Consider the following 21,750-nt stretch of genomic DNA (forward strand, 5'->3'; position numbering starts at 1 on the left):
GCATCATGAAATATTTTGGTTTGTACAAATGAATGTAGGTGATTGCACTAGACTGCATTTGCTCTATTGTAAAATACCTTATTTTCGCTTGGAATCAATTTTCAGTGAAAATAAAATCCAGTGAATATACCCTTTTTCCTATATTTAACATTCAATTCATCAAAAATCAGTGAAATTAAATTCCATACAAATCACCCAAAATATCTTTCCTGTGAAAATTAATTCCAGCTAAAATAAAGTATTTTACAGTATTAGAAGCAAGTCTAAAATACAAGCACAAAAATCACTACTGAATCATTAAAATATTACTTATGTTGACCATAGAAACACTTCTGCAATTTACAGATGTACAACTAATGGAGTAAATACAGTGTATTTGTTTAGAGTGCATTCACTTACGGTTACTAGAAACCATAATTCACTGGACTGTCAACAGTACCTCTAGCCTAATTTTTGTTTTTCAACTACTGTGGAAAACTTTATTTTTGCTGGAATTAATTTTCACTGAAAAGGCTTTTTGGGCATTTTGTATGGAATTTATTTTCACTGATTTTTGATGAGTTTAATGTAAAATATAGGAAAAAAAGTATATTTGCTGGATTTTATTTTCACGGAATCATCCCTTCAGCGAAAATAGCGAAAATAAATTCCAAGCGAAAATAAAGTATTCTACAGTAAATTGTTTTAGGCCAGAGGGATTGTTGACATTGTTCCACAGGTTACGATCAGGACATACTGCCACAAATTTGCTCATTGAGCATGTGTTGCAGTGTCGGACCGGGGGGGCAGTCAGATTGTGCCTACTATCCAGGCAATGCACAACAGTATTATAAAGCACTATTGACTGTTAAAGTGGGGGCTGCGCATGCATCAGATGGCCATAGCATGTCATTGTTTACAAACAAGTGTCAGCCCATGAGCCTTTGCGTTTTTAGCTCCGTTGCCGACTTTGTCGAGCGGAGCTTATCATATGAGTGATTGTCCGTCGTCCGTGTCAATGTTTTACCTTTTAGACTTCTTCTTAAAAACTACAAGCCTGAATGCTTTGATACTTGGTGTATATGTACCTTGGGTAGACCTCTCTCAGATTTGTTCATTTCGTGATGATATCTTAAATTCTCTAATTTTGGTGAATATTTTTGTCATTTTTGGTAAAAAGTGATATTTTTGATCTCTTGTTAAAAACCGCAAGTCCAATTGCTTTGATGTTACATATATAGGTACTACATGTGGACCTCTCTCAGATTTGTTCATTTCGTGATGATATCTTCAATTATCTAATTTTGATGAATAATTATGCCATTTTTGGTAAAAAGTGACATTTTTGAATTCTTGTTGAAAACAGCAAGTCTGATTGCTATACATACTATACATATTGTTCATTTTCTAATGATATCTTCTGTTCTTTAATTGAAATATGCATTGCTAACAGCGGAGCTATCTCAGCCGACTGGCTGCTTGTTTAGCGTGCGTTATTGTTGCTTGGGACTCCCGTGCATGCGCAGGTGACGACCTTCCCTTAAACAGATCATCAGTTGGCCTGAAAAGGTCGCATGAGTTGCGCCCACCGTGGTGCTCCAAACCCAACACACGCCTGACAGAATGATGTAGTTTTCACTTCCCTCAACGATTTTTGTCTGTACCAATCAAATTGCAGGAACATCAGATAGTGACAGCCATCAAAGAGTAACCATTTATGGCAGAGTTTATTTGTTTCTCGACATAATGTGTGATAAGGTGCTGGCAAATTTCTGCCCAATGTTTATCATCACAGTCTGTGATTTTTGCTTTGATTGACGGTGTTGCCATGACCACCAAAATGAATATTCATTGAACTCATTGCAAGAAGGCGTGAACTTTGTGAATTCACAGTATTGATCTTACTGTCGAGTTCTGTCAGGCGTTAGCGAGGTCTGATGTTGGTCGACCGGCGAGGGCGCCACTCACGCCTACATGTTAGGCTAATCATCAGTGTGCTTTATTGAACGGCCAATCAACATCATTCATCTACTTATTGTGTAAACTAGATCTTAGCAGTAACTCCAGACAATAGTGGAGAGAGGGTAACCAGAATAATGATGTCCTATAATGATGTCCCTCCCACACTAACTGTTCAGTATTACCCATATAAAAGCAGCAAATGTATAAACCTTGAAATGACCATGACTTGAGCCCACCCAGTTCATTTTCCAAGACAATGTGTACTGAGAAAGCCTAGTTTCCAACTGATACAGTTGTCTATTGGAGTCAATGCATTACATAGCCCATATATAACGTATGGGAAAGTGAAAAAAAATCCAAGAAAATCATAACTTCCACAAAAATGGAGATAACTTCACCAAATGAAAAAACTTGAGAGGATTAGTCCATGTGTGTACATTATGAATTTCAGAGTTGAATTTCAGGCTGTTTTGAAGTCGAAAATGAGCAAAAACAAATTTTTTAAAAATGCATATATAAAATAGACACTTGCATATGGTGCCATGAAAAAAATAAGTCCATATCAACATTCATGCCAAAATGCAGTCTGACAAGCTGTTGTGGAAAAAATCACTTTTAACCATAAATGACAAAATATTCACGAAAAATAGAGGTGATGTCAGGTAGGTGCGGTATGAATAGCAAGGCAATCCAGCTGACGGTTTTGGAGAAGTTGCTTGAATGAAAAGTACGAACGACGAAGGGTGTGGTCAACCCTTGAACTCCGCTTGGCCATTTTCGATGACGCAGAGCTAAAAATTCATTTCGGAGAATACAACTGAAATTGGCATTCTAGAATAAAGGTATGGATTAAAATACAAATATGACTTGCCATATATAGTAGTACAGCTATAGCCTGATATGATCTGCAATCATTATTGTGCCCTTGCCGATGGATTCACTCGGATGCAAGTTTGGTAGTTTGCCAGCTACGTCAAGCTAGTACAGCTTTTGCACAAGTTCATGCAAATATTAACCTTGCATAACCTGATTGTCACACATACCTCCCCCTACTGTATGTGTAAAATGTACGTTTAGGCCAGACTTTTTTTATTCCTTGTTTCTCGAGTTTTTATAAGGCAATTTTTTTGAGGAGGGCGGGAAAAAAAATAAAATTAATTATTTTTTCCCCACTAGATTTGTGTGATTCTCAAAGAATTATAAGTGAGATCATTGATCGGAGAGAAGAAATGAAATAAAATTTTATTCTTTGATACTTTGATCATGATACTCCCACGAAAATGCAACTTGGATTTGTTATGCGGCGAGCGGAAAAAAAATGAAGATAAAAATAAGTATTTTTTGCACTTAAAAGTCGGTGGGCGCGAGAAATTATGCTGAAATAAAATTTTATTTTTTTTCATTTTCGGCCCCTGTTCATTTGGCGGGTTCGCAAAACAAGGGATAATAAAAGTCTGGCCTTAATATATAGGTACAGACGGATTGACACACAAAGGTGAATTCACAAATTCAGGAGACATCGTCCAATGAGCAACTAAAAACACTGTTTGACCTTACTGTCTGGGCATATCTTAACTTCAAAACTGGCTACGCATGTGTTACACTCCAGACTGTGTACACAAAAAAGATTTAAATAAACAATAAGCTTTATCGTCGTACTTCCTTGATTCGGTATAATTCTGTTGTCTGGACTTGAGAACAGTTGCGACCATAGGGGGCGCTGTAATCCTAATGATAATAATTATAAAAATATAGTATGCAAAGACACATCAAATACATTGACCAAAAGCCCCGAGAAGTCAGGACGTGTCGTTTATTCGTTATTTGACACCGTCATCAATGAGCACATAGTAAATCACACAATGAAATAATTCCTATAGCAGCTGATACGTCTCAGATATTCAATTCTATTCGTCTCTATAGCAACAGTCAAATGGAGTATGTATCCACTGAACAATATAGGAACGATGGAGAACATAAAATAAAGTAGTTCAGGACTAGTTCCGTCACTAACAACTCGTAATAACGTGGACACACGGTAAAACTGACTTCACCCAGTTTGCTTAGTTACCGTATCCAAGGTCACTCAGTGTCACTGACCTCTACAGGACTAAATGATCTACTGCATAAAAATACAACACAGTTCAACAGTATTCATGTAAATCGTATAAAAGCAAAATACTGAATAAATCTGAGTAAAATATATCACTGAAAGGATGACTATATGTCGGTATACTAGGTCAATCGAACGCAAACACTCCAATTATAACGGCGCGGGGAATTGTCCGTTTTGTGGAATTCAAAAATAGCCAAACAACTAAATTGCAATACAATTCCTGATGCAACGTTATAAATCCACACTCATGCTAAACTCATCCAATGTGATAGTGTAACACAGGGGGAAAATCATATGATATAATATACTAAATAACCCACTCTCGTCGGTCGCGATTGTTTACAGTTATCGTTGAATTCAAACTACATGGAGCAGGAATACACGATCGTAGTTACAGTTAGTTTGTACAAACCTCCAGCGAATCTTCTACTTTGGTCAGTAATGAGCCACAGTTCCAGGAATACACTCGCCACAATTTCTCCGAAACGCTGGTCGGTGCTGTTGTTGCGGCAACACGTTGGTTAGCAGTTCGTCTCGGCAAATGTCGGTGAAACTTGAAGCTGGGCGACGATTTCCATGGAAGGCGGTAGAAAGTTCATCGGCGACTCTCACCTCGGGGTGTGTTTCAGCTGGTCAATCAGGTTTCTTGCAGTCGCTCTGGTGTTCGGCGGTTCCTGCAATACGGTCTGGCACTGATTTGATAGTTAATTCAGGCAGAAATTGAGATGTTTCTTGGACACCCGGGTAAGAAAGTTTTACCAATGGCGGCCTTGTGGCATTCAACTGTGCGCGCGCAGTACAAAGTCTCAACCATTCGAATTCCCGCGCTTTATCGTGATGACGCGTTGGGTACAACTATGTGATTATGAAATATGAAATAAAATACGCAATCATCCAAACCTCGCATACGTATCGAGTGACCTAATAAACTCTGTACCAAAACCCTGTAAACATGGGACAAAATACAATGTTCCAGGATAAAACAAAAGGAACAAATCTCCTAATCTGTAAAATATTAGCTAATTAAATTGGGCGTGAAAACAAGGTGTGACACATGCATATTATTAACTTGTTCAAAATATGTATAAATATGTAAATTCTATGCTATGCCTTTTCATAAAAACTTGTAATTTTCCAAGTGAGTATCATTGTCATCAGTAATGTCAAGCCAGCTCTAGCTTAAAGCTAGCTAAAAATTAAGTTACACTTGGACTGTAATGTACGCTTCTAATAAAACAAAATGTTTTTGGACACATTTTAAAAGAACTGACAAATACGTTTGCAATAGTGCATATATTTAATATCATGGCTATTAAGTATAAACTATTGAGTACTCGACATACAGTTAAAAGGTGGCAGTCATCGTGCCGTGGCATGTTCCATATGGACATATACAACGCGTGTAAAATACATTGTTTATTTACATGAAATTCGAACACTCACTGTGCGATGACCACCACGTTTAATTTTACAAAAGAAATGTTATACCATAAAAGTACATATTTTTATTTTAATTGTTTTCATCCTTCTGGCAATATATTTGTTTAACAATAAGTATTTTAGCACACAAGTTTTACGAAAAATGTTCAATAATTATGAACAAGTTTGAGCATTGCATCATGGGAGAACAGACATTACAGGGTGATGCTCATAGCAATGTGTTCGGTATTGGTTCCATGCAATATGTACTGTGCAAGTAAAATACATTGTTCTCATGAAATTTAAGCATGTGCTCCACACTGACCAATCCCCTTCAAGACACAATAATGGACTTGTATATTTAGGTTAAAGTTTGAAAGTCACATGACTTGTTGAATATCTAGATGCTTTCTATTTCCAGGGATCTGTCCACGCTGGTCGGTGCCGGTTGCTAGCGACCCGCACTCAGATAATAACAATTCCAGTTACTGGAAATTAATTAATACATGTATGCATGTACTGACTGCATGAATCCTTCTTGAAGTACATCAATGTAAACCACTTTATTTTCATTTTTGTTATTTTCACTGAAAGAATAAATCAGTGAATATACTTTTTTTTTCTATATTTTCATTCAACTCATCAAAAATCAGTGAAAATTGATCAAAAATTCATTTGCTAAGGCCAGACTTTTTTTATTCCTTGTTTCGCGAGTTTTTATAAGGCAATTTTTTTGAGGAAACCGGAAAAAAATAAAATTAATTCTTTTTTTCAATTAGATTTGTGTGATTCTCAAAGAATTGTAAGTGAGATCATTGGTCGGAGAGAAGAAATGAAATAAAATTTTATTCCATGTACATATAACATTGTTTCTCATCTGCACAAGACTTCAAAACTTTGATCATGATACTCCCATGAAAATGCAACTTGGATTTGTTATGCGGCAGGCGGTAAAAAAATGAAGATAAAAATAATATTTTTTTTAGCATTTTTTGCGCTTACAAGATGACGGGCGCGAGAAATTACGCTGAAATAAAATTATATTTTTATTTCATTTTCGGCTCCTGTGCATTCAGCGGGTTCGCGAAACAAGGGATAATAAAAGTCTGGCCTAATGTGAGCATCTCTTTCATCAATATTTTCAACTAATAAATGACATATTCAGCCAAATTACTCTGCACAATTTCGATGCATGGCAGCAGTTATGAAAGCAACCCAAGCTAGGTTTAAGTTAGCTAAAAGTTGAGTTACGCTAGGACCGTAGTAGAGGCAAATGAAAATCAATTTTACACAAATTTCTATCTAGCTATTTACCTGCTAAAATAACCTTCCATAAACATCATAATGGCCGTGCACAGTTCATGAGAAATCGTATCCAACAGAATCCTGAAATCGATCCAGAAAGCCTTTAGTGATTACATTAAACCTTATGTTTCGTTTCGTAATTAGATACCACAGCTTTCAGTACAAGTTAGCTTTATAGCACCAATATTTCATGATTTGTTGCCATACCAACTGATTTTATCATTTTTAATGGTGATCACAATAATCAATGGGGGGTGTTCTGCATATGATACAAAGTGGTTATGCAACTTTTATATTAAGTATATAAAAACAATTCTCAAAAAATGTAGCTCAGACCCATTCAAGTTTACGTATAGTTAAGTACTTTAGCTGGAATTAATTTTCACTGAAAAGACATTTTGACTGTTCTGTATGATATCAGAGGTACTTGGTTTGCAACTAGCGTCACATGATACCAAGATCCCATTTCAATCTCGCTCCTGCATAAGGTTTTCCAACTCAGAACAATGCAAATGTGCATGCCCAAGGTAACTAGGAGGTCCAGGTGGATCCAAATTTTCGATGTATTACATTTTTTCACTATGATAGTGGCAAGACGTGTTTTATTGTTTTATTACAAACCGTGAACATTGATACATGTCATGTCAGATAGTCGTAGTCTCGCTATCTATGAGATGAGACTTGAATGGGATCTTGACATGTCGCCATACAGAACTATGCGCGTTGTAAACCCAAAGTAACGAGTTTGATGAGTTGAATGTATTTTTACTGAATTTTATTTTCATCAATTCATCCCTTCTGCAAAAATAGTGAAAATAAAGTACATTACTGTATACTGTTAAACCATTTACTGTAGAAAACTTTATTTTCGCTTGGAATTTATTTTCGCTGAAGGGATGATTTCGTGAAAATAAAATCCAGCGAATATACTTTTTTTCCTATATTTCACATTAAACTCATCAAAAAACAGTGAAAATAAATTCCATAAAAAACGCTCAAAAAGCCTTTTCAGCGAAAATTAATTCCAGCAAAAATAAAGTATTCCACAGTATTTTTTAATTTTAGTTTCACTATAATGATCCTTTCAGCAACTTCACTGAAATTAAGGCTCACAAACGTGGCAGTGAAAAAGGAGTTCTGTTGTTATTTTACATGTTCGCACATTTAATTAGAAAATTTTACTTTTCAACAAATGTAGCTAAATAGGTGATTTTCCGTACAATTGCGAGATCTCGCGAGATGCATGAAAGACGCGCGTCGAACGTCTGCCGCAAAAATCGAACGATTTGATTTTGAACTAGAATTTCTTTATTTCGTAGCTTACATTGATCGGCCGATCTTCGACAGAGGAATATTGCTTTCGAATACCCTCACTTAATCGAAATTGCCTATCATCAAATGTGGACAGCACATTATTAAGCATGGAAATGTCCCCGAAATACTTTCGCGTTTGTCGATTCCCACGCGATGTTTGACGCGACTACGATGCTATGACCTTTGTTTGTCCTGTTTTTACGTTCAATTTCACGCATAACGCGTGATTCTCGCAGTGTACGGAAAATGGTCTATTAAAAACCAACAAATAATTAATGCATTTACAGTATTTGTATAGTACGGTAGAATAATACTGTTTAGATAAAGAATCATTAATAATTAAAGTATTGCCAACAATTATTACATGTTTCTGTTCAACATGGATTCAGTAAGATGTGGGCAGCACAGCTTTTATTTTCAAAATTTTGGAATGAAAGCAAATTTAGTTTTGCTTAAAAATCATAAATTTAATGCCAGTTTCAGAATAAAATGCATCGATTTCCAGGAAAAAAAAACTGAATTTCTTTTTTACCATACAGAAAAGCAAAAAAAAAGCATGGGATGGTAATTTCTGTTCATTGAGTCAATACTGATGGTACTACTGTAAAACATGTCGAAAAAGCGGCATGCAATTTTAGCGAATTGTGTTAAAATGACGTAATAGCGAAATGTGGATTTAGCAAATCTCTCTTGTCATTGTTGATTTCTTTGTCTGGTGGCCATTTTGAATTGATAATAAAGTCATTAGCGACATCTTGAATTAGCGAATCAGTTCTTTCGCTAAATTCGCGAAAAAGACATGCTGGCGAAAAAGACATGTTTTACAGTATTATTCCTACTGTCTAAACAATACAGTCTGAGCGCAACATAAAATTTAGCCGACTTAAATTCAGCTTGGTGACAAGCAGTAAAACATGTTGAAAAAGCGAGATACAATTTTAGCGAATTGTGGTAAAATGACGCAATAGCGAAATGTTGATTTAGCGAATCTCCCTTCTCTTTGTTGATTTCGTTGCTGCGTTACATCCAGAATATTGACCTTTCATATTGGGACTCAAAAATACTAATTACTACTAATTTCCGTAATAATGTATTAGTATCACTTCATTTGTTATTGTTATAATAACCACAATGAATATGTTTATTTTTTTTTGTGTGTGTTAATTTACTTTTCAATAAAGTGTATTTATCATGTCAATGTATTTTCTGTGTGTTGTTTACAAAGTGTGTGTGGAGAAAAATATGTTGTTTGGCAGCCATTTTGAATTTATAATAACGTCATTAGTGACATCTTAAATCGGGTCTATCCCTAAATTCGCAAAAAAGACGCATTTTGTGACAGTAAAATACAAATTGAGTACAGTAATCTGTCTGAATATGGTATAAACTACAAAACAAGCTGAAATTATTGACGAAATTTTGGAGTTTTTATGAAAAGCAAAGCCAGCTTGGTTAAAGTTATTGCAGAGAGGTCATCAACTGTGCATACAGGGTAATTAAAGCGGGAGGGTCGTCACCTACGTATGCACAGGAATAGAGTCCCAAGTGATGATAACAACGCACGCTAAAACGCAAAGGCTCATGGGTAGACGCTTGTTTGCAAACAATGACACGCTATGGTCATCTGACGCATGCGTAGGTGACGACTCGCCCGCTTTAAGTACTAAGCGACAATAGCAATGAAAAGGCTCATCGGTAGCTGCGTGTTTATAAACAGCGACATGTATGACCGGCTACCGAATGCATAGGTGACGAATCCCCTGCTTTAAGTTACGCTAGGAATGTACTGTATTTAGCCAACAAATAGTGTGCCCCTAGAGGGCGCTCATACCAGAAAACCTCAACACAGAACCCACCCTGAAATAAAACTCATAAATAAGTAAAATTTAAAATTAAATATAAAATAAAATCGCTTACATTTATATTTATATAAAGAATGTCTACAAATTTAGAAATATCTAGATACATGTAGACTAAATACTGTGGAATACTTTATTTTCGCTGGAATTAATTTTCGCTGAAAAGGCTTTTTGGGAGTTTTGCTTGGGATTTATTTTCACTGATTTTTGATGAGTTTAATGTGAAATATAGGAAAAAAAGTATATTCACTGGATTTTATTTTCACGGAATCATACCTTCAGCGAAAATAGCGAAAATAAATTCCAAGCGAAAATAAAGTATTCTACAGTAGGCCAATTACAATATATTAGTCTACCAGTCTATTATGAAATAAGCAGAATTAGTTTATACTAAATTTTCCTACATTTGGCACAATTATATTAAAAATTAGATAAATAATTTAAGCAGAGATAATTAAAAATTTAGTGAAATATTCTACAAAACTCTATCACTTCAATAATCATCGTCCTCATCATCATAATCATTCTGATCAGTGTCATCGTCTTGATCATTATCATCATCATAATCACTATCCTGATCATTATTATCCTGATTTATTTCATCCTGATTAATTTCATTATTTTCATCTTGATCACTATCATAATCATCTTGATCACTATCAGTGCCTTGATCATCAATTAGAGTTGTATCACTTTGATTACTATCAGCACCATCATGATTAATTTGATTAGTTTCATCATCATTATCAATATCATCACCAATTGGATCATCATTTGTATTAGTATCATCATTATCAAAATCACCCTGATCATTATTTGTATTAGTATCATCATTATCAAAATCACCCTGATCATCAGAATCATCACCTTCATTAGCATAATCATCATCTGCGTCATCAATCCCTTGAAGCAAATCGTTGACTTCATCATCATGTTTTTTTAAATGGCTGTTTAATTGTCTCTTGAATGTGAAATTCTGATCGCATAAATCACACTCATATGGTTTCACACCAGAATGTATTTTTGCATGTCTTGACGCAGAGCTTTGATTACGGAAATATTTTCCACACCATTCACATGAGAATGGTTTCTCACCAGTGTGAATCCTCATGTGGTTAGTCAGTGTGATTTTCTTTGAGAATGCTTTCTGACACACCATGCACACAAAAGGCTTGTCTCCAGTGTGTGTCGCTTGATGAAACTTAAGATGGCTGACACTTCTGAAGCTTTTCCCACAGAGTACACAATGGTAGGGTTTTTCACCAGTATGTGTTCTAAAGTGTTCTTTTAGATGACTTTTCTTCATATAGGTACGTCCACAAAGTTCACATTGGTATGGCCGCTCTCCTGTGTGTACACGCATATGGATTGTCAGGTCGCTGACGGTGTAATACGCCTTTCCACACTGCCCACACATGTGCTTTGTTCCATTCTCTTTGCGGGCAGTCCTTTTAATCCCTGCATGCATCCGTTCATGGCTCCGCAAATGGCTGGACGTTGTAAAACACCTACCGCAGAGCTCACACTGATAAGGTTTCTCACCAGTATGTGTTCGCATATGCACTGTCAGTCCCAGAGCACGTGTGAAACCCTTACCGCACTGATCGCATTGGTGTGCTCTTTGTCCTCCATGAGATATCATGTGTTCACGTAGGTGGTTCTTAAGCCTGAATGTCTTGGAACATTTTTCGCACATGTACGGTTTTTCCCCAGTGTGTATCCTCATATGCTCCGAGAGATGACTTCTGGTGAAGTATCTCTTCTCGCAGAGTTCACACTGGAATGGTTTCTCACCAGTATGAAATCGCATATGTACTTTCAAATCGCTCTGAATCACAAAACCTTTATTGCATACTTCGCATTTTAACGGCAAATCAACCGTATTTGTGTGTTTTTTCATATGTCGGTTAAGAGAGCCTTTATCGCGGCAACGATAATCACAGTGTTCACATTTACTTTTTAAATTCTTTTTAACGTCCACAAAACCTTCTTGATGAACAACTATGTGACTTTTAAGATGACTCTTGGTAAAATACGCTTTATCACAAATCTCACACTTGAATTGTTTTTCACCAGTGTGAAATCGATAATGCATTTCCAAGTTACTTCTACAGTCAAATCCTTTCCCGCATTGACCGCATTTAAATGGAATGTCTTCCTCACACGTGTGTTTCACCATATGTCTTCGAAGCGAACTTTTATCATTGCATTTGTAGTCGCAATGTTCACATCTAATCGGATCTAGGTGCACTTTCCTATGCCGTACTAAACTACTTTCTGCTTTGAATAATTTTCCGCAATCCTCGCATTTATGTTCTTCTATAGCTGGCGCTGTTTTGCGTCCACTTCTCGTCCGATGCCTCTTTGTTTTGTTTTTTTCAACGTCTACATCGCCATGGAAGAGCATGTGAGTGCTAAGAATACTTTTATTAGAAAATCTTTTATCACACAATGAACAATTGTATGGTTTCTCTTCGGAATGACTTTTCATGTGTTTTTTTAAAGTAGCCAAAGATGACAAGATACATTTACATGTATCACATTGGAACTGATCAATTTTTACTTCAGAGCCCTTCTTATCGACATGTTTTTTCATGTGCCGTTTCAGAGTGAACTTATCTGCGTAGTTTTTATCACAGTGTTTACAATCATATGGCCGTTCACCTGTGTGTATTGATCCAATATGTCGCTCAAGTTGATTAGGTCTCACGAATTTTTTCCCACAATATTGACATGGCAGCGTTGCTTTATAGATTCGCTTTGCATTTTTAGTAGGTGGGTCCTGAACATATTCCATCGGTTCTTCTTTTATGTCCTGTCCGACCCAGACAAATATTGGTGGAGGTTCTTGCACAGTTGATGATCCTTCATCATCATCACTGACACCTTGTGCATTTGAACTTGTTTCAGTTACATTTCCAGCATCTTCATCTTCATCTTGTACTACCTGACCACTCATCTTTTCTGCTTCCAGCAACTCTTCATTTCCTACTTTCTTCTCAGACAGGTTTGAATCCACCTCAGCACCAGTCGATTCAGAATGCATGTTCTCTGTGTCTATTCCTTCTACCCCGTCTGAGGACAAGCCTTCATTGGTGATCTTTGCTTCAGCTTTATTGATTTCACCATCACAAGACTCATTGGTATCGACCTGCATATTTTCCTCTGTCGACCCACTATCACACGCTAGTTGTTCAGTGGCTCTCTGTGATATCATTTCACATTTCCCATCATTCATTGCATCTGTATTGGCCCCTGCTGTAATACTCTCACCCACTGCATCAGAATCTTTTGGCTGGTTCATGATGATAACAGAACTATCTGCATCTTCTTTTTCAGAACTGTGTTCAGCCTGTTGGACCGAAGACTCTTCAAGATGATTATTCATTGTAGTATTAGTTGCATCTTGGGGTACATCTTCAAAAGTAACTACCTCATTCTCACTGGATGAAGTTGTTCTCTGATGTCTGATTGTCTTGGCTTCATCACCAGTGTCGCATTCATGTTCATCATCTTGATGTCTGGCTTCATCATCGTCCACACAAACTGATGAATTTGTCTTTCTAGACTGATCTTCAGCATAGTCTTCCCCTCCTGAAAACTGATTCTCACTTTGAATGGGTTTGCTTGGCTGGTTGACACTGTTTATTATTTCATCTCGGTCTTGAAAAATATTTCCATCAATGTTGCTCCCCTCTCCATCCATAATAGAGTACCTATCTCTACCACCACCTTCATCTGCACAACTCTGTGCACCGAAATCTGCACAACTCTGTGCACCGAAATCTACGACATGCGCTGTATCTGCTGTAGTTTTAACAACAGACAAATGTTCCTGCTGCAGGCCACTAACATTAGGAGAACTCAGACTCATATGCGGTAATGAACTTGAATCGGACATTATCACAGCGCCATCGGGTGTTACTTTCTGACCGACGAGCGCCGCTGCGCGTATAATATCATCAACAGTAATCTGATCACAGGAGAGATCGTTGACCGTTCCACTAACATCAGAACTCTCTGTGAATTCACATTCAGCACTCAGTCTCTCAGCTGGTGAGAACGCTTTCTCAGGAATGACATCATTCCCTTCACCATGATGGGATTCATCCATTGTCTGGGTCTATCTGTACACTCTGTAATTTAAAAATAAATTTATATTATAAATCTGTGTGCTCTCTGGATTTTTTTCAGGGTAATAGTATAATTAAAAAAAACAGCAAACATTTCCGAAAGCGCCCAGGATCTGAACATAGAAAATTATCAAAAAATAGGGGTGGGTATGTACCCCTCCAAAAAAACGAGAAGGGAATAGAATGGCGAATGAAAACATGCAGTGGAAATAAATGAACAATATGCAACATTAGAAATATAACAAAAATAATTTATTGCTTATAATGTGACAAATAAACCAGAAATAATAAAAATCAGCAGTTAGCGTGAACTCAAATTGAACTAAAATGTCAGGGATTAAACTGTGTAAAAATTATTTCCGGTTTTGATAAATACCAGATCAACAGACATACACGAACAATATCAGTAATATTATAATTTAAGATTGACACAGAAAAAATTACAAAAGTTCCTAGTTGTTGAAGAAATTTCTCAGATCTCTATTTGCACGTTCATTGCTATCTTCGTAAAAGTCAAAACCCTCAAAGTCCAAGTCGGCATCACTGTCGTTATCAAAAAAAATCCCTACAGCTTCGTCCTGAAGTTCATTGATATCGCCGCACACAATTTGAATTTAGCACTTTTTATCCATGGATTCCGCTGTGTGTCAGATTGGGATGTCTAATCACAATAAAGAGACAAGAAAAATTGGGTCGTGTGCAAACGACTCTGCTCTATCATCTTTGACCTTTATTTTTCAAGAATTTTTATCAGAATTTGTATTTTTTGTATTTATTTACACCAGATAATATAAATGAATCACAACAGACTGCAAGGAAATCAACTGTTAACTTAATACAACGAACAAAAAATAGATTGTTATTTTTTTATTACAAGTGTAAGAAAATACCCTTGGGCATATGCCCTGACATGACCTCAATTTCTTTATTGTATCAATATTAGGATGGTCTTTTGCCAGGGCATGGGTGCCTTCCCGGACAACTACGATACATACAAAATCATAATATAATTTTACTCATTCATTTAGGAGATACATGTACTAATATTAACTGAACAAGCAGCCTGTCGGCTGAGATAGCTCCGCTGTTAGCAATGCACATGGCAATTAAAGAACAGAAGATATCATTAGAAAATGAACAAATCTGAGAGAGGTCCACATGTAGTACCTATATGTATAATATATCAAAGCAATTGGACTTGCGGTTTTCAACAAGAAGTCGAAAATATCACTTTTTACCAAAAATTACAAAAATATTCATCAAAATTAGAGAATTAAAGATATCATCATGAAATGAACAAATCTGAGAGAGGTCCACATGTAGTACCTATATATGTAATATCAAAGCAATTGGACTTGCGGTTTTCAACAAGAAGTCGAAAATATCACTTTTTACCAAAAATTACAAAAATATTCACCGAAATTAGAGAATTAAAGATATCATTACAAAATGAACAAATCTGAGAGAGGTCCACATGTAGTACCTATATATGTAATATCAAAGCAATTGGACTTGCGGTTTTCAACAAGAAGTCGAAAATATCACTTTTTACCAAAAATTACAAAAATATTCACCAAAATTAGAGAATTAAAGATATCATTACAAAATGAACAAATCTGAGAGAGGTCCACATGTAGTACCTATATATGTAATATCAAAGCAATTGGACTTGCGGTTTTCAACAAGAGGTCGAAAATATCACTTTTTACCAAAAATTACAAAAATATTCACCAAAATTAGAGAATTGAAGATATCATTACAAAATGAACAAATCTGAGAGAGGTCGACATGTAGTACCTATATATGTAAATATCAAAGCAATTGGACTTGCGGTTTTCAACAAGAAGTCGAAAATATCACTTTTTACCAAAAATGACAAAAATATTCACCAAAATTAGAGAATTAAAGATATCATTACAAAATGAACAAATCTGAGAGAGGTTCACATGTAGTACCTATATATATAATATCAAAGCAATTGCACTTGCGGTTTTCAACAAGAAGTCGAAAATATCACTTTTTACTAAAAATGACAAAAATATTCACCAAAATTAGAGAATTGAAGATATCATCATGAAATGAACAAATCTGAGAGAGGTCTACCCAAGGTACATATACACCAAGTATCAAAGCATTCAGGCTTGTAGTTTTCAAGAAGAAGTCGAAAAAGTAAAACATTGACACGGACGACGGACGACGACGACGGATGACGACGGACAATCACTCATATGATAAGCTCCGCTCGACAAAGTCGACAGCGGAGCTAATAAAAAAATCTCATTCCACCAATGAAAGGAAAAGCATACTAAATATGCATAAAAATGAACATGTTGTAATAAATAGTTGATTACACAGCTAATCCTGTAGTTTTACATGTCCAAAATGTGAAAACTGGAAGGCATTACCTAGTCCTATGTACTCACTGTAAAAATACAAGTACCGGTACTGAATTACAGTCACTTTAATTTTTATTTAAATTTTTGTTAATCAGGGGAAATCATAACATTTTGTAGCTGTCCACATTACTCTGAAGTCCTATGACACAGTGTCGGTAAATTTTGTGAATGCCAAAAAGATTTACATTGTTGTATACTACACAGTACAGTGAGGGTATACCCGGTAACTTCTATTGCATACTGAAATTAAATACCATGCCTTGGGTATTTCTCTGTAGATAACCCCCCCCCCTAAATGTTTTCTGCGCAGATTGTTTTTGCTTACAAAATACACCCTCAAGATTCTAATCGTCAAACCCCTTTATAAATATTCCTTCGCCCTTCTGAGCCCCCCCCCCTCCCAAAGGTTTTATAATGCACACCAGATGGAAACTTGTTTTTCACCAACTTTTGTTGCAATATACCAGTAAGATGTGTGACCTTGGTAGAAATAAAGAAATCTTTATTGTGTAACCTGAGGACATTTCTATTATTGAGAAAGTTAAGATATTCTACATAAACGCCTATATATGCCCCAGGACACCTATAGGTAAGAGTTTTTTAAGGCCCCCTCACCCATAACTCTAATTCTAACCTTGCCCCTCCAGTGCCCCTCCCCAAATTTAATTGTATATACTTCTCTGCAGGATATGCATAGTTATTTGGAGAGGTATATACAATTACATTAGGGTCTGGAGTGGTAGGGTTAGGGTTAGGGGTATAAAGGGGTATAAAGGAAACTTTTCCCCCCAGAGTTCATTATCAACATGTGGACCGTTTTAAGGTAGAGATGCAGGTTCGTGGGCAATTTGAAATTTGTTTTTTTTTTGCTTTTTATTATCCAAAAAGTCTTCGCTATAGACTGTTGAAATTTTGTAGAATTGTGAATAGTGGAACATACTCAAAAAACAATTTTAAAATATAGATAACAGGTGCAAAATTATCTCTTTTGAATGCTTAGCAAGATTTAGCAAGGCTGTACCATAAATAATTAAAAAAAAACATGGTGAAAAAAAGAAATGACAGGATCTCAGATATTAGGCACTGTATTTGCATTAGCAAACTTCTTACTGAGTGAATGGTTATGCAAATTAGCAATTATCTCAGCTTTATTTTAGTGCACATTCCAGAACTTCAAAAAAAATAGCTCCTAGATGCTTTGACCTTTTGTTTTGAAATTTTCACAAATGATTGACAATGTGTTTATCTTCAAACCGCAGTGGGGCATTGTTTTTAGTTGAATAGTGCATGGAGGTAGAAAAAGAGAAGGAGTGAGGACGCTATTGTTTCCGCTGGTTTCATGATGCTTTGGATTTGTTTGCTCAGTACACATAGTAATTAGTTTGCAAACACGCTGTACAATGTCACAGTTAATCGGCTTACGTGTTTCGGCTGTATTCGGAAGCTTCACGAAGATTCTCAACGCACTGCGCATGCCCAAACAAATAACAATAATACAAAATGCAGCGAAAAACGTACGCTGAGTGTACTCAACGCCCGAAATCTATTACAACAAAAGGCGCGATTTTCGACATCTGCACAGTTCTGCACACCAATGAAAAATGACTCGTCAAAACATCTTGTTATAATCTTATCATGTATCTTTAAATTTCACTGCGGAAATTTGCGGGAATTTTTTAATCAATGTCCAAAGTTGGACGACTATTGCGATAAAAAATATCAAAAAGAAGTAAGCACACATCTTGGTAGCGTCCGTATGCAGAATTTCCGGTATCTACAAGTGTGAAATGACCTTTGTGGTCCGATAATGGTCATTGCGCATGCACAATTCTGGTATTTATGGTTTGCGCATTCAATTTTATAGACGATGTTTAAACATAATTTATTTTTTCCAGTTCTACTCTCGTTTTCTTGTGTAAATAAGCGGCTATCATCATGTAGATAAAACGACTTCTAAACAAAAACAATAAGTGGCTTAACCAGACCGAAAACAAAGGATGTTTATAAGATTAACATGGGCTTAAATAGCGTCCTCACTCCTTCTCTTTTCTACCTCCATGAATAGTGTTACAGCAATCGTTACAGACATCGAGCCTGGGTGTTAATTTATGCATAAACTTGAAGTAGTGAAATTTGAGCTGCTGCCCTAAAAAATTGACAACTGGTAGACAGCGCTTTCTTCATAGCAAACAGATGTACCCATAAACCAATTTTGACAGGAAACAGAAGCATGGATTAGAAGCTAATTTTTTTTTAATCACTTTTGACCAAAAAAGCACATTTTTGTGCATATTTCAAACCACAGTGTCCATAAAAATAAAATACTAACAAAACTTTAAAATTCATACAATGACCTTTCCGAAAATATATAGTTTTGTGGACAAGGGAGGTCATCTTGGTTTCCTAATTAACTAATTAAAATAGCTGTCAGGTAAACTGCATCTCTACCTTAATACCCAAAACACCCTGTAAAACAACACCCCTATTGTAAGTGGGCCCCAGGCAGAGTTTGAGCGAAAGCAACTACAATATCAATCGTGGCGCTGTAAGATTTCTTAATCAAGATTTTTCTAGCCAAGCAACAAATTCAACAAAAATTATAGCACGAATTAAACCGCGTATCGGCGACCATGCTTTGTATCCAATTGTATCCAATTGATTGGTATTTGACCGGTCGAGGTCAAGTTGGATCTTCCGTTGAAAGGGACATTCCATTATTATGCAATGTTCTCAACAATTCATACAAATTATGAACAGTAATGATCTGTCCGTCTTACCTTGAACAAAAGATGTCAATTGCAAAAAGTCCAGGTGTAAAACCCGATAAATGGCATTAGTATAGACCAGACGCCCAAAAGACAGGGAGACTTAGGAAAAGCATTATTTAATTGTAGGTTGTGTATTCGAATATACGGACCGTCATTCACATGATAACTCCGAATAGTTGAATAGATCGACGAAATTTATGAATATTTCAAAAACAATTTTTTCTTGGGTGATTTTAATTTCATTCATTTTTTGAACACATTTCCTTTAGGTCATTTTTTGCTGGAATCGTGAGTTACAAATATTGGTTTATGATTCAAGGCGTCAGTTTGCCTAAGATCGTACGTTGTCCAATGTGTTTTGAAACTGGATACATTATAAATGTTTTTACCTTGCCCGTAACATCAAAAATGGAAGAGGAGGTATATTAAGGGAACAATTTCTGTCCGGCGTTGTCGTTAATAATTGTTATTATGTGCACAATAACTTTACTAATTCTATTCCAAACTTTATCAAACTTGGTCACCTTATTCTTCAGTATAAAGTCTTCCCTGAGTATGAACGACAGATGTCCTGTATGAAAATGTCATGCAAAAATTGAGAAAATCTGATAAAGTATTTTGACTGTTTCTACTTGACTGATCACTGGTGATACACATCAAAGGTCACTGATCTCAGTGGAAATATGCATTGTTGTCTGTGTTCAATGAAGCAAATCATTTATCTTGTAATCATATCCTTGGTAATGTATCCCCTAAAATCCATGGGAATACTATACTGGGTTTCAAAACCAACTCGTGGAGAGAGTTTTTGCACAGTCTGATACACATTTGCAAACCTAAAATCTTTACAGAGAACAAGATGACAGAAAATCAATATAATTAGCACCCCTATGAATTGGGTGCCAAACATTGATCAAGATTTGAAGCTAATAGAAAATCTGTTTAGTCCACAGTTATCAAATCAAAAACAATACATAAAAAATACATAAAAAGCAAAACATTGCATCCACATTTTGAAAAGAAAATTGTACTAAAAAATAGGTATTCTGTATTTGACAAACAGTTCACTTGACAAATGAAAATTCACAGGAATTTGTTTCAGCTATTAGAACAGAATAATAGAGCTTTTATAATAATAAAAAATTAAAAAGGCACTTTAAAAACAAAGATTGCAGTGTTTGAAGATGTAGATTCTCAAGCAGCTGTTCTCAGGAGGCAACAGTACTGTTTGCTTCTCTCTCCACTGGACACCAACTAACTATTTAAGTTGATTTGCATTACAAAGAGCATGCAACATGATAGCTATTCATAGAGGGCGTTTTTGTTACTTTTCAAATAATACAGAGTCACACAATGAGTATACTAGTAAAGGCAGTTCATATTTATCTCAGTGAATCATATCAGTGAATCATATCAGTGAATCATCAGTGAATCATATCAGTGAATCATATCAGTATATCAGTGAATCATATCAGTGAATCATATCAGTGAATCATATCAGTGAATTATATCAGTGAATCATATCAGTGAATCATATCAGTATATCAGTGAATCATATCAGTGAATCATATCAGTGAATCAGGGGTGAAATATACTTATATAAAACACGAGCGCATATACAGATAAAAAAAATGCCTGTGGTTTAGGGTATATTTTTTAAATGCTTGACAGTGAAAGGGAAAGTTAATTTCAAAAAACGAGATTAGGTAAAAAATAAGCCCCATTTTTAAGTTAAGTACTCAAGTTTCGGCTTTAACAAATTTGTGAAGACTCGGGAAAGTGAAACAAGATAGAGGGGTATAATCGCATTCACACAATAACTATGCGAATAACGTCTCAGTGGTCTCCGAGTCCCTCACTGACCCTACACATCCAAAAAAACACGGGTTAGGGCTGACTTCACAGCAATATTCACATAATTTCTATTGCAGACAAATTATTTTCTCTAGTTTCGTAAATGTTGCTGTATTATTAGTTGTTTTTAATTTTCCCAGTGAAAAATGTGTTTCGCTATTCTTGTTGCTCTGTTTTGTGTGCTGATTTGTTTTAAAAATCCACCCAAAGTGTGACACCTAAAAAAACATAAAAACATTTCCGCCGTAATAATAATAATAATAATAATAATAATAATAATAATAATAATAATAATAATAATAATAATAATAATAATAATAATAATAATAATAATAATAATAATGCCTTTATTGAAATCATATCCTGTTCAGGATCTGGATTTGTAAAATATAATAAAGTGTCTGATACATGTACATACCAAAATGGCAAGACAAAATACAAATGAAGACAACTGTGCTTACGCACTTGAGATAGGGTCCGTTAGAGGAGAGAAAGGAATGGCCAACAAAGGCGTGAAGTGGAGTTGGTTATCACAACGCTTCATTCTAACAAAGCACTCAAAATCAAGAACAATGTACAATGCTTATATAACAATAACACTATGAATATTAATGAGTAAACTTAAATGAGTGACATATAATTAAC

The 21,750-nt window shown here is 35.6% G+C and overlaps 1 protein-coding gene across 1 annotated transcript; it reads right to left on the bottom strand.

Moving 5' to 3' along the window:
- Window positions 1-10,360: 10,360 nt before the first annotated feature.
- On the bottom strand, window positions 10,361-14,068 carry LOC100372183 (uncharacterized). Its single transcript, XM_006820685.3, has one exon. The coding sequence runs from the start codon at window positions 14,066-14,068 to the stop codon at window positions 10,448-10,450; it is 3,621 nt and encodes a 1,206-aa protein (XP_006820748.3). The 3' UTR covers window positions 10,361-10,447.
- Window positions 14,069-21,750: the final 7,682 nt, after the last annotated feature.

Source organism: Saccoglossus kowalevskii, chromosome 20, assembly GCF_978046115.1.
Source record: "Saccoglossus kowalevskii chromosome 20, keSacKowa6.1, whole genome shotgun sequence".
Classification (NCBI taxonomy): domain Eukaryota; kingdom Metazoa; phylum Hemichordata; class Enteropneusta; family Harrimaniidae; genus Saccoglossus; species Saccoglossus kowalevskii.

Excerpts from the sequence above, each read along its gene's own strand:
- LOC100372183 (XM_006820685.3), bottom strand. The coding sequence starts at position 14,068 with ATGGATGAATCCCATCATGGTGAAGGGAATGATGTCATTCCTGAGAAA.